At 40.8% G+C, this 13,461-nt stretch overlaps 1 protein-coding gene across 13 annotated transcripts in view; it reads right to left on the reverse strand.

Annotated features, from left to right (window-relative positions):
* ARID1B (AT-rich interaction domain 1B) overlaps nt 1–13,461 on the reverse strand; it is a 534,317-nt gene that overhangs the window by 118,209 nt on the left and 402,647 nt on the right. For all 13 annotated transcript variants that reach the window (XM_073627912.1, XM_073627919.1, XM_073627914.1 and 10 more), the window contains one exon: nt 12,189–12,278. In XM_073627912.1, the coding sequence (XP_073484013.1) occupies nt 12,189–12,278 (90 nt within the window). The remainder of the gene's footprint in view (nt 1–12,188; nt 12,279–13,461) is intronic.

Here is a 13,461-nt window from a genome sequence, read left to right on the forward strand (position 1 = left end):
GTCCACCACCAGAGCATGGGGGAGCACTGTCTGCCAAGGAGCGGATGAACGCATTAAAACGCAAAAGTGCTTTTACTCTCCTCTAGACTTAAACAAGCAACTAACCCTTGTAGGGCAGGTGCAGCCCCACCGCAAGTGAGAATTTTCAAATATCCCATAGTTGGGCTTTAAAAAGTCTATCTGAACCCAAGAACAAAAATTTAACATACAGTAGTTCAGCTTACAGGTCCTTAGATGAGATAGCTGCATTTGTTTTCGCTATTTTCACCTGGTGCTCCTGCCATTTACACACTTCCTGTCCTAAGGTGACGAAGCTCATTCACTTTACTGTATCTATGGAAAAGTTAGATTGTCACCCTAGGCTGCTTGCTCCTAATTTGTGCTGTAGAACACCTCGCCCTCTCTATAACATAAGGGAAGATGAGTCCCTCGAAACGTGTTAGCCTTTCGGACCTGTATCATTCCTCTATGTGACGAGATGTGCTGACTGGATCTATTCTGACAAGCTTATACAAATATTGATTTGTGGGTTTATTACTTGATTTATCAATAAAAGATATCTTAGGTTACTGGAAGAGGCTGGAGTGCCCTTTGTTTTTATTTCATGGTTGCAGTGTGTCTAGACTACCCAAGTCTGTAGAGGGCAGCAGAACGTGGCATATCCTTGTAAGCCAAGATTGGAGTAAAAGAGCTAAGAGCCTACAGCATCTGAGTATCACTTTCAAGTGCAGGAGTGTTTTGTTTGCTTGGAAGGTGATCTATAGTTTAGAGAGTAGAACTGGCCAGGGCTGATAACAATGCTTGGGATTTCAGTGCCACCGAGTCATTATGTTGTCAGCTTGTTACAGGTATGTATGAGCTCAATGGATTACTAGTAAGATCAACAGGTATTGTTGGCACTTAAAAAGACAAGACAAAACAAAACACCTTCAAAGGGTATAGTAGAAGAACAAAAGGGAGGAAATAAGGGGCTCATTGTTAGGGTTTAGGCCGGCCATACACAGAGCAAATTTCTTTCCTGCAACCACGGGTTGCAGGAAAGAAATGAGCTTGATTCCCCCATCAACACATACAGTGTTAATGCGGGAATTGCTCCTGCTAGGCCATTGTCTTCCTCTCGGTGGGGAGAATCTGGCAGGCTGGTTGTACCCAAGTTGATTGCTCAACTTGATACATTTAGCCTGCCCATTGCAGGTTCGTACCTCGGGCGGTTCCTGCTGAACCGGACGAGATTCGAACAGTGTATGGCCGGCCTTACTTGCACTTTAAGATCAAGTCAAGACCTGGTGCCAAGGCCTATGCTGCAATACTGGTTTACTGAGCTGCCAATCACAAGATACTTTTACCCTGCAGCCCTGTGATTGTCCACCCCACCAGTTTTGGTTGTGGAAACCAGTCTGCTGAAGTAGATCTGTATGCTAGTCTTTGGCCAGTCTTGTTGCCAACCTCTGCCCAACACCATCATGCATGCACTAAGGTATATGAGGACAGAATGGGTGTCACACAATTAAAATGAGACATGTGCTTCTAGAAAGGCCCACCTATTAGTATTATAATTATACAGGATTTATATAGTGCCAACAGTTTGTGCAGCGCTTTACAATATGGCAGACAGTACAGTTACAAATCAATACAGGAAGAATCAGAGGGCCCTGCTCGTTAAAGCTTACAATCTGCATTCCATCACTGAAGAGCAGAGGAATGAGATGCCACCTCTTGTGGGACTGTGTATTAACCGCTCCTGGACCGCCCACCGCATATATACTGCGGCAGGGTGGCCGGCTGTGTGAAATCACCTACCTGTACATGATTTCGAACACGGGGTCTGGGACGTGCACCGCCAGCGACCCGCTCCCACTGTGATTGGACACCGCAGGAGCCAATCAGCGGGTTCAGCGGACGCAATGTCTGCCGGGACCCGGCGATCGTTCAGTGGAAAGGCAGAATGGCAGTTTGCCTGTGTAAACAAGGCAGATTGCCGTTCTGTCAAAGGGAAAATTAGAGATCTTGTGTTTCTGCTTAGCAAAGCACTCCCCCCCAGTTAGAAAGCACTCCCTAGGGACACACTTAACCCTTTGCTCACTGCTGATGTTAACCCCTTTCCTGCCAGTGTCATTAGTACAGTGACAGTGCATTTTTTAATTATTTTTTTTAGTACTGATCACTGTATTAGTGTCACTGGTCCCCAGAATGTGTCAAAAGTGTCAGGTTTCCGATCTGTCCGCCGCAATGTCGCAGTCCTGTTAAAAATCCCTGATCGCCACAATTACTAGTAAAAAAAAAAAAAACTCATAAAAATATCCCATAGTTTGAAAGACCCTATAACTTTTGCACAAACCAAGCAATTTACGTTTATTGTGATTTTTTTTTACCAAAAAATATGTAGCAGAATACATATTGACCCCAAGTTGATGAAGAAATTAGATTTTATACATTTTTTTTATTGGGTATGTTTTATAGCAGAAAGTAAAAAATATTGTTTTTTTTTTTCAAAATGGTCAGTCTTTTTTTGTTTATAGCGCAAAAAATAAAAACCCACAGAGGTGATCAAATACCACAAAAAGAAACCTCTATTTGTGGAAAATCAATTTTATTTGGGTACAGTGTCGCACGGCAGTTAAAGTAGCGCAGTGCCCTATTGCAAAAAATGGCCTGGTCAGGAAATGGGTAAAACCTTCTGGGGCTGAAGTGGTTAAGAGTAGTATAACAGTATAATAAAAACTTTACCAAAAAAAAAAAAAAAAAAAAAATTGGACCAGAAGTAGTTGGAAATAATCACAGTCAAAAACACAAAAAAAAAAAAAAAATTAAAACCTGTTCTAAATTGGTTATTTTCCCCACCCTATTTAAAAATACTGTTGTCCAAGTTCCTACTAGTCAGATAACAGAAGATTTTACTTAGGTCAGATAATTTGTGCCTGCCTGGAGACCTACAAAAAAATTATTTGCATGTATCGCTAAAACGTTATGTGCTAAAATGGTCTGTACAGTCCAACCACAGATGGATAAAAGGGATAGAGGACTGACATCCCATTTTACAGATTTTGGCACACACTTTTTAAAGTCTTGCCAGTATACATATCAAACACAATCCTACGTTTTCCATGGCCAAAAATTACTACATCACTCCCTGCTAGCCTGGCTGTAATAGTCCTCGGTATGATAAATCCCTTGTTTACCAAGGTGTATGTGTATAAACATCCTGGTATTCAAGGGGTTAAAATATGTGTTGCTGCTACAGCCATGAGCTTGGTATTGTTTTTATCAGCAGGCTGAGGGCTTTTAGATAAAAAAAGATCTGGGTGATTGTAGAGCTGTCTAATCACTTTTATAGTACCTTGACAAGCATCTCGGCACTTCTGGGTTCAAAGCTGTCAATCCTCAACTACTGTGGCCAGGTAAGCAGCTAATCAAGCTTAATCTGTGCTTAATTAGCTGCGGTAGAGAGGTCTTCATAAAGAGGACCAGTCACCTGCCCATGCTACCACATAAGGGGCTTGTTAACCGCCTTGTGATAATAAAAAAAGTTACATCAAAAAATGTTAAAGTTGTTTAAACAAAAAAAAAAAAAAATAATAATAATAATAAAAAAAATAAATAATTGCAACCCCTTTACTTCACATGCACACACCCAAATGCAAACACTTGCATAAGGTTCACCTGTTTATGTAAATGGAAATCTACCCACATGTGAGGTGTCGCCACAAAAAGTAATAATTCTGGGGCCAAAATGCACAGTTAACTCTAAACCGATAACCTGTTTTAAAGGTGATGGACAAGTTTGGGTACCATTGTTTTTTGCCATTGCACAGGCACACGCAATTTTAAATCCTGAAATATTTGCTTTCTATTCACACAAGACAACCCCCTCTTTTGTATTTCACAAAAAAAATTGGTATTATACGTTTTTTGTTTGCACTAAGTCATTTTAGTGATTTTTTTTTTTTTGAAAATTGATAAACAGTTGTGCAAACATCATGCAACAAAAAACATTCCAACTTTCACCATTTTATTCCAAAGGGCTTTTGCTTTCAGAAAATATATAACTGTTTAGGGGTTTAGCTGTTAAGTAGATTAGCTGCTAACATGGTTTCTAATTAAGAGCTTAACCACTTCAGCCCCGGAAGATTTTACCCCCTTCCTGACCAGAGCATTTTTTGCGATTCGGCACTGCATTGTTTAACTGACAATTGCGCGATCGTGCGACAACGTACCCAAACAAAATTGACATCCTTTTTTCCTCACAGAGCTTTCTTTTGGTGGTATTCGATCGCCTCTGTGGTTTTTATTTTTTGCGCCATAAACAAAAAAAAGCGCCAATTTTGAAAAAAATCTTTTTTTTACTTTTTGCTATAATAAATATCCCCCAAAAATATATAAAAAAAATTTCTCTCAGTTTAGGCTGATATGTATCCTATTACATATTTTTGGTAAAAAAAATCATAAGTGTATATTGATTGGTTTGCGCAAAAGTTATAGCATCTACAAAATAGGGGATAGATTTATGGCATTTTTATTATTACTTTTATTTATTAGTAATGGCAGTGATCTGCGATTTTTTTAATCAGAACTGAGACATTGTGGCAGACAGATCGGACACTTTTGACACTATTTTGGGACCATTGACATTTATACAGCGATCAGAGCTAATTTACACTGATTACTGTGTAAATGTCACTGGCAGGGAAGGGGTTAAACACTAGGGGGCGATCAAGGGATTAAATGTATTCCCTCAGCATGTTCTAACTGTAGGGGAGGTGGGCTACCTAGGACATGACAGAGATCACTGCTCCCGATGACAGGGAGCAGTAGATCCCTGTCAGGTCACTAGGCAGAACAGGGAAATGCCTTGTTTACATAGGCATTTCCCAGTTCTGCCTCTCCTCATCAAGGGCCACCGACAGCTTGCGCATGCCCGCTAGCCCAGGATTATGAAATGACGTACGGGTATGCCCTTTTGCGCACCCGTGCCATTCTGCTGATGCACATTGGAGCGTTGCGGTCGGGAAGCGGTTAAAGTAGAACTGAAGGCAAAAACAGAAAATATCCGAACAGTGTGGCCAGATGGTTGGCTAAGAATGGGAAGTGAAAGGAATACTGGATTCAGCTGCTCTCTGTAGCTGCTGAACTGGTTAACATATGCTTTAGCAGGAGGGAGCTGCTGAGCAGGGAGTGTTCAATAGACTGAATCAGGTAGCAATGCACTGCGGGAACTCTAGTCCAGAGCAGAAACTATGCTGTGGTGATCAAAAGCTTTTGAACTACATTCTCCTGAGAGGAGATTGCAAGGAGAAGGGGAAAGAGTTGCATTTTCCCTGGCTGTACAGCACATAACTCCCTCTTGCTGTGAGGGAGACTGGAGAGTGCACATCGCTGTCCAGTGTGCAACACCACTGCTGCTTACTGGTGGCCTGACCAGGATCCGGAGTGCTGAGTTTGGGGGTGCCTACAGACAGCGTAATCTGGGTGCAGAGTAGAGAGTGGACTAATCGCCGTGTGTGACTTGATGGTGAGCTGCAATATTGATGGGACTGGTGAGATGCTGCTGTGGGGCTTTACGATCTGCTGCTAGAGGGAGAGACTGAGCTCTTTAGGAGCTAACCATAAAGCCATCCAGTAGCCTTATTTGCGACCTGCAGGTGTGACTGTACTCATGTGCACCAATAATACAACTGAGCCCCAACGCTAGCTAGCTGAGGAGTTAGGACTAAAGACTGCCCCTTTACAGCTGCTACACAGAGACCTTGACTTATTGCTTACGCTAAGAGGTACCTTTCAGGGGATATTGCACCATGTCCTAGTCATTCTCCTAGTGTGCACTCTAAACTAGTTATAGTACTATTTATTGCTGACTCATGAGTTAATTCCAGTCTAGTGGTAAAGAATTATATTCTAAGCTACCTTAGTAAGTGATTATACTGTCTAGTGGGCTGTGTCTGAACCTACCTTCTCTATGCTCAAACCACCACTTATTCTAACCTGTAACAGTACATGAGTTCATTTACCACTAAATGGTCTTGTGTTTATTTCGTGGTGCAAATTTACAGCCGAATTAAAGGTATCTATACTTGTGTTCTTATAGTAGTGTTTGCAGTAACTTTAATTCAACCAGGTGTGTCAGAGGGGCTAAGGTTGTCCTTGGAATTGAGGCACAGAACAGAGAACCCAAACTACTAAGCTGCTACTGCGGTGGTAGCGCTACAACAGGTAGGTTTTTTTTTTTATTGCAGAAGAGACATACAATATCTCTTCTGCAATAAAATACACTTACCTGCTTGTTTGCAATCCCCTGCAGAATGCATACTGAACTACAACTGCAGCTCCCACTGTCAGAATCAGTAGAAGGCTTTGCAGGATGGGGTGACATGATAGTGGGTGGTGTAGCAGTTAGTAGAATGATTGATATGTGCTGTACATAGCACTGTGTGCGCCCTGTGCACTGACTGTGACACTTTAAATATTTTATAAATGTTTTTACTGTACAGAGAGCACTATCAGTCCCTACTCTTCTTTGATGAATGAAATAACGCTTCTTTTGTGAGTGGAGGATCCATGGAACAGTGGGAGCCATCTGTGGTGGAGTGAATTTGGAGCCAACTTGTTTGCAGCCCGTGAAGGGGACAAAAGCACACGTGACCCTTGACTAGCCATCAGGGTCTAGTCTGGAGGTGATCATATATTGGTAAAGGGAGGTGTATGCATGAGTAGCACTGGTGATCAGTTATGGAAGATATTGGTGCATTGAAATATTGGGACACATGAATAATTTGGGGGAAGATCTTGCGATTTTGGACTTTATAATTATTTTATAGTGAAGGTTTTTGGGTTGCACAGCATCTTTTGCTGCATTAGTAGAATGTGACACTCCTAGAAGTATAGAATTCCTATTAGATTTGCAATGGTTGGAAGCAATAAAAGTAGTAACAAAAAAAATGGATGTATCATTTCTTCTTTATTAAAAATCATTTCAATTAAAAAAATATATGAAATCAACCCAGAGAAGAGTTGACTACATTTTAACAGAAAACATCAGATCCATACTATATTATTTTAATAACCACTGATCACTTGAAAGAAGTCATAAGTTGATAGCATAGTGGTTCTTGAGTTTTAAGTTGTCTAACAAGAACATGTTTTACAGTATAAAGAATTATTTCTCCTTAGGATTTTTTTCAAACCATAACTTTAAATCAATCGTAGGACAAATTAGACTCCCATTATTAAATTCCAGTTGCTGAAATCTCCACTAAGCTAAGACTAAAACCATGGCGGGTTAAAATACTGGCACTTGCACTATAAAATGGTTTTCCACAAGCCTTCACATGTGAACAACAATGTCTAACAGCATGCTGGATTAGGAATGAAAGAGGGAGAACTGCCACAAAGTGGGCTCCTTTTAAAACTAATACCCTGTAAGTTCGGTCTGGTAAATAAAAACTTCATCAGCTTCATTATTCTACATAATAGCTCAGCAGATTGATAAATGACTGCAGTGCTCAGTTTATAGAAAAACAAGGAAAATCCCTAACTGAATAGTCTGCTGTATGTGCTAGCGCTCAGCAGGAAACTGTAGCTGACATAATAAAACAAATGCAAACATGAAGTTGGCTTGGAAAGGGTAGGTGAAATTCAGACTCGCAGCTCTTTTAGAGGCTAAAGCAGTAACACTATTCCATCAGGATCACAGGGTCTGGATCACAGTTGGTTTTCACAGACATGTATGCAGTTTTAGGCCTAGGTGGATGAGAATTTGAGAACATGTGGACCCTTAAAAACCATCATTTTTGTTCAGTTCCTAAGAGTCAAGTAGCATCAAGAGCCATGGCACAAATGTTCAGATTATATTCATATCTAACTATGATGTCATTTGAAATAGAACTAAAAACAACCTTTCTTCGTCTTGAGTAAGCGAGCGTTATAATCCCTGTGTCAGGTTTTTTTTTCTTTTTTTGCCATGTTTGCCTGATTGGCACACTTCCCATCACATCCTTCCCCATAACTAAAACAGGAAGTGGGAGAAAATCCCTCCAACATGAAGGAAATCCCTAGTTGTCACCAGGGTAAGCAGACCTAGTGTTGACAATTAAATATTTCCCCTTTGTTTCTGTTCTGGTGACAACCCAAAATGGTATGGTACTGGTAAATATTCTAATGATATTGGTATTTTCTCACTTTTACTCTTAGTGATAACAGTAAACAGGACAAACATTACTCTCTATCCTAGGGACAATTATCACCATGACAAATACCAGACATCTCAAGTCTCCCGTGAGATGCGGGAGACTCCCGGATTCCTGCGGCGGCTCCCGCACACCCGCAAGCGCCTCCCGGTCTCTCAGGAATGATCGGTGCGGGCAGAAAACCCAGACAGGAGAGGAGCTGTGGGGGACAAGGGGGGGTGGAGGAGGAGGACAGGGGCGGCAGAAGAGAAGACGTAGCCGGAGGACACAGAGGGGGCCGGGGGAGAAGCACACGGAAGGGAACAATCAGTGCAGCAGAAAACAGCTGTGAATACCGATCTCCCTGTATAGCTTTTTATCTGCCAGCCTCTTCTCCTTCTCTCCCTCTCCCACGGCTGTCAGTTAAAAAGCTATACAGGGAGATCGGTGTTCACAGCTGTTTTCTGCTGCACCGACTGTTCCCTTCTGTGTGCTTCTCCCCTGGCCCCCACCGTGTCCTTCTCCGCCCCCCCTGTTCTCCTCCGGCTACGTCTTCTCTTCTGCCGCCCCTGTCCTCCTCCTCCATCCCCGTCGTCCCCTGTAGCCAGCTCCTTTCCTGTCTGGACTTGGACACAGTGAGCTAGATCGCTCCTGTGTCCTGTGATAACTGAGCAGAGTAAACGGTGTTTACTCTGCTCAGTTTATGAATGCACAGGAGCGTCTGTCTCCTGATCAGTCATCTTTAGTGTTGAGAAATGGACTGGGGAATGTGTCCTCAGTCCCTTTCCATGTCTCTGTTTAGACCCCTAATATCTCACCAAAAAAAAAAATTCTAAAAAATGAAAAAAAAAATTGTAAAAAAATTAAACTACTGACACCACTCTCCCCTGCCCTATCAACACTGTCCACTGCTCCAACCCCCTCCCCCCAAAAAGCATTGTAAAAAAAAAATTAAAAACAAATTAAATTTGAAAAAAAATTATTATGAAAAATAAAAAAACAAATAAAATATTTATATATATATTTAGCACGAGGGGGGGGACGAGGGGGGGAAGGGGATTGCGGGCGAGAAGCACCACCTCCCTGAAATGAGTTTTTGCAGGTTGGGATGTCTGAAATACATGCATTTAGGGGATGGTTACAAAGCGTCCAAAGTGACCATTTCTCATTTTAGCCTTATATAAAATAATTAAAAACACACCTCACAAGGCATTTGAGGAGTGTTGCCTGACACAACATGAATGCCTGTACACATCCAAAACACTCATTACATCTATATGTGCATCAATACACTTTAAGGGCTCATGCATACAGAACGTTTTAAAAAACATCAGCTCTACAGCAGCGCTAAAAATGCCCATTTAGCCGCGTTTTTCCACTAGCCTTATTATGTGTTTTTTGGGCGTTTTTTCATTAAAAACACTCCCTATAATGTAAAAACGCCAAACGCGGCTAAACGCAGCTAACAGCTTGTTACAGCGTTTAAGGGCGTTTTTGGGTGTTTTTCGTTTTTACAGCTCAGTTTTACTGCTCCTGGAAACACAGGCTGTTTTTTTTTGTTTTTTTGGGGTTTTTTTTACTGCCCCTAAACACTTATGCCTCCAAACGCCTCTGACAGTTATGTGTGCATGGACACATAGGCTAACATGGAGAGGTGTTTAGAGGCAGTTAAAAAAAAAAGTCAGATGCCCCCAACATCAGCTGTAAAAACGTCATATGTGCATGAGCCCTAAGGCTACTTTAGAATTCAACGGCTGTGTGAAAGAGCCCTTACTATAAATTCAATGTGTTCCCTATGCACCTTAAGCTGAAACCCTACTCCTACCTTTTATCCATCTGCCTGTCCTCCGTTCAGATATTGTTTCTCATTCATAGAAGCTAAGTTCAGCTTCTATGAGTAGAAGAGGTTGGTGGAAAGGCCAAGCATAGTTGGCACTTCTGATGAATGCATATGACAAGTCCCTCATCTCTATTAATTCCTGCTGCACTTAAAGATTACAGTAGCAAGATTGGGGGGGAGGGTAACGGAGGAGGAAGATTTTAACTAAACGAGGAGCCAATAGCACAAGGGGAAACTTACTGACAGTAAGTCACGTTCCCTGTGCTATTCTTTTCTTTTTTACTAAACTTATATTTTAAATCAGTGATTCTCAACCCTGTCCTCAAGTACCCCCAACATGTTTTGTGAATTTCTCTTAGATAAAATAGCTGTCCAAAATACCAAGCCATTGACTCCGGTTTAAAGCACCTGTGCAAGATAAAGGAAAACCTGCAAACATGGGCCCATGTTTTGCAGGTTTTCCTTTATCTTGCACAGGTGCTTTAAACCGGAGTCAATGGCTTGGTATTTTGGACAGCTATTTTATCTAAGAGAAATTCACAAAACATGGCCTGTTGGGGGTACTTGAGGACAGGGTTGAGAACCACTGCTTTAACCACTTAAGCCCCAGACCATTTGGCTGCCTAAAGACCAGAGCACTTTTTGCGTTTCGGCACTGCGTCGCTTTAACTGACAATTGCGCGGTCATGTGACGTGGCTCCCAAACAAAATCAACGTCCTTTTTTCCCCACAAATAGAGTTTTCTTTTGGTGGTATTTGATCACCTCTGTGGTTTTTATTTTTTGCGCTATAAACAAAAAAATAGCAACAATTTTGAAAAAAAACACATTGTTTACTTTTTGCTATAATAAATATCCCCAAAAAATATATAAAAAAATTTTTTTTTCCCTCAGTTTAAGCCAATACGTAAAAAAAAAAAAAAAAAAAAAAACGCAAACGTTTATTGATTGGTTTGCGCAAAAGTTAAAGCATCTACAAATTAGGGGATAGTTTTATGCATTTTTATTAATAATTTTTTTTTTCTCTAGTAATGGCGGCGATTTTTATCGTGACTGCGACATTATGGCGGACAGATCGGACACTTTTGGCGCGATTTTGGGACCATTCACATTTATACAGTGATCAGTGCAATTAAAAATGCATTGATTACTGTTTAAATGTGACTGGCAGTGAAGGGGTTAACCACTAGGGGGCAGTGAAGGGGTTAAGTGTGTCCTAGGGAGCGATTCTAACTGTGGGGGGGGGTGGCTATGTGTGACACGACACTGATCACCGCTCCCGATTACAGGGAGCTGGGATCAGTGTCCTGTCACTAGGCAGAACAGGGAAATGCTTGTTTACATCACCATTTCCCCGTTCTTCCTCTCCGTGAGATGATTGCGGGTATCCCCACGGACATTGGGTCCACGGGACCCGCAATCACACTTACAGAGGTCGTGGTGGGCGCACGCGCCCGCAAACTGCTTCTTAAAGGGCAACGTACAGGTACGTTAATCTGCCTGTACGTGCCCTTCTGTCAACGTATATCAACGTGAGCCGCTTGGCAAGCAGTTAAATAACGAACCCATAAAAAAGTATGTAGACCAAGAAAGTCTTCATCTGAATAGTTTTTTTTAGGTCAGTGACTCACATCCAACTTTTTTTCATCGCACCTCCAGCCACTAAAGCAACCCCCATCTACATTCACCTGCTCCAGTGTAAGCTTCAGATCATTGCTCTGGTCCAGCTTCCTGAAGGTGATGTCAATGGACCATGTCTCAGCAACATCTATGCAAGGCTACTTGTGGTTTACCCCAGGGGCACATGTGATGGATGACAATGCAGCAACATACTGTAATTAGGTGGCAGTTGTCAACCCATAAAACTAGAAGTGGCTGAACCAGAACCTTCATGGTAGAATCACCAGGTATTATTTTAATGAAAGCTTCAGATTCTAAACACTTCAAATTAACTTTTGAAATTACATTAACGCTCATGATTGAGTTTAGATCTAGAAGGCAAAGATGATGATTTTTGACAACGGATCTGGTCATCTTGACTTCCATTTTATAAGTGAACACTAAAAACAAAATACAGCTGCAATCTATTGGTGGCTATGAAGAATACCTCCATGTTTTACCCTCGGTGGAAAACTTATACGGTGAATGGTAAAAATATGCTTTTGTTTGATTCTTTGCATTGGTTGTTACCTCTGTCCTGTGGCATTGGTGACTGGCTTAATGCAGGATGTGAGCTGGATTCAGTCTGGCTGCCTGCTGGTTGTGGCGGCATCTGGGTTCCTATTAAGTGAAAAACAAAAGTTTTTATAGTACGGGTTATTATATTAAGGGAATAGAGGCTGTGCACTTTGAATGTTTGTAAAGGAAAACATGTGATCACTTTGAAAAGAGGACTTTTGTTAAAACATAATTGGTTTATTGCAGTATTTGTATTTCATTAAGAACTACTATATTTTGATATGTGGTAATGAAAGATAACAAAGCATCTTATATAATAATTAGATATTTTTGGCACATGCAAGATACTGCTTAGACACCACAGTGACAAAATGATTAGAGTTTTGTCTGCTTTTATTAAACAGTGTGTAAAGTATACAGCACAGACGAGATAATCCATAATGCTCTGTGTATCCTTTGTCAAGTATATCTAAAACAAATATTTTGCGAGAAATATATATATATATATATATATATATATATATATATATAAATCACACCGTCACTCAGTCATGTTTTCACAGGACACAATGCATAATAGTACAAAGTCGTACTATCCCTTTAAAAATCATATTGTCAACATTAAAGTAAGCATTACAACATAAATAAGCTCACTCAATCATAAAATATATGTGCAATGCAATCATGTAAATCTGATGGAAATAAAGTGTGAATCAAACAATTATTCTAAAAGAAATGAACAGATATGGTACTGGGTGAAAAGAGATAGTAAAATGTTCATCAAAAGTGCTGTGCTTTAATAAAATTTCACTTAGCCAAGCGTGGTGGAGCTTACATGCCCGTTCAAGTGGTGCTGACGTAGCAGGCTGAAGTTGCTTGGACTCTTTTTTTTATTTTTTTTTCATACAAGTGTTTGTGACCTCCTATAGTTTAGAGGTCAGTCTCTTTGGTAAGGAGAGTGCACCTGGCAGTGTGGGAAACAAGGAGTTGGCACTTTGACACTGAAGTGGAATTTTATCACAGCACTTTTTATCGACATTTTACCATTTCCTTGTATCCAGTATCTGTTAATTTCTTTTAGAATAATTGTTTGATTTGCACTTTATTTGCACCAGATTTGCATGATTGATAGCACTATTCTTATGTTGTGATGCTTACTTTAATGTTGACAACATGATTTTTAAAGGGATAGCGCACCTTTTTACTAATATATATATATAATACACACACACACACACACACACACACACACACACACACACTATTGCCAAAAGTATTGGGACAC

The sequence above is a fragment of the Aquarana catesbeiana genome, linkage group LG04 (assembly GCF_042186555.1).
Source record: "Aquarana catesbeiana isolate 2022-GZ linkage group LG04, ASM4218655v1, whole genome shotgun sequence".
NCBI lineage: Eukaryota > Metazoa > Chordata > Amphibia > Anura > Ranidae > Aquarana > Aquarana catesbeiana.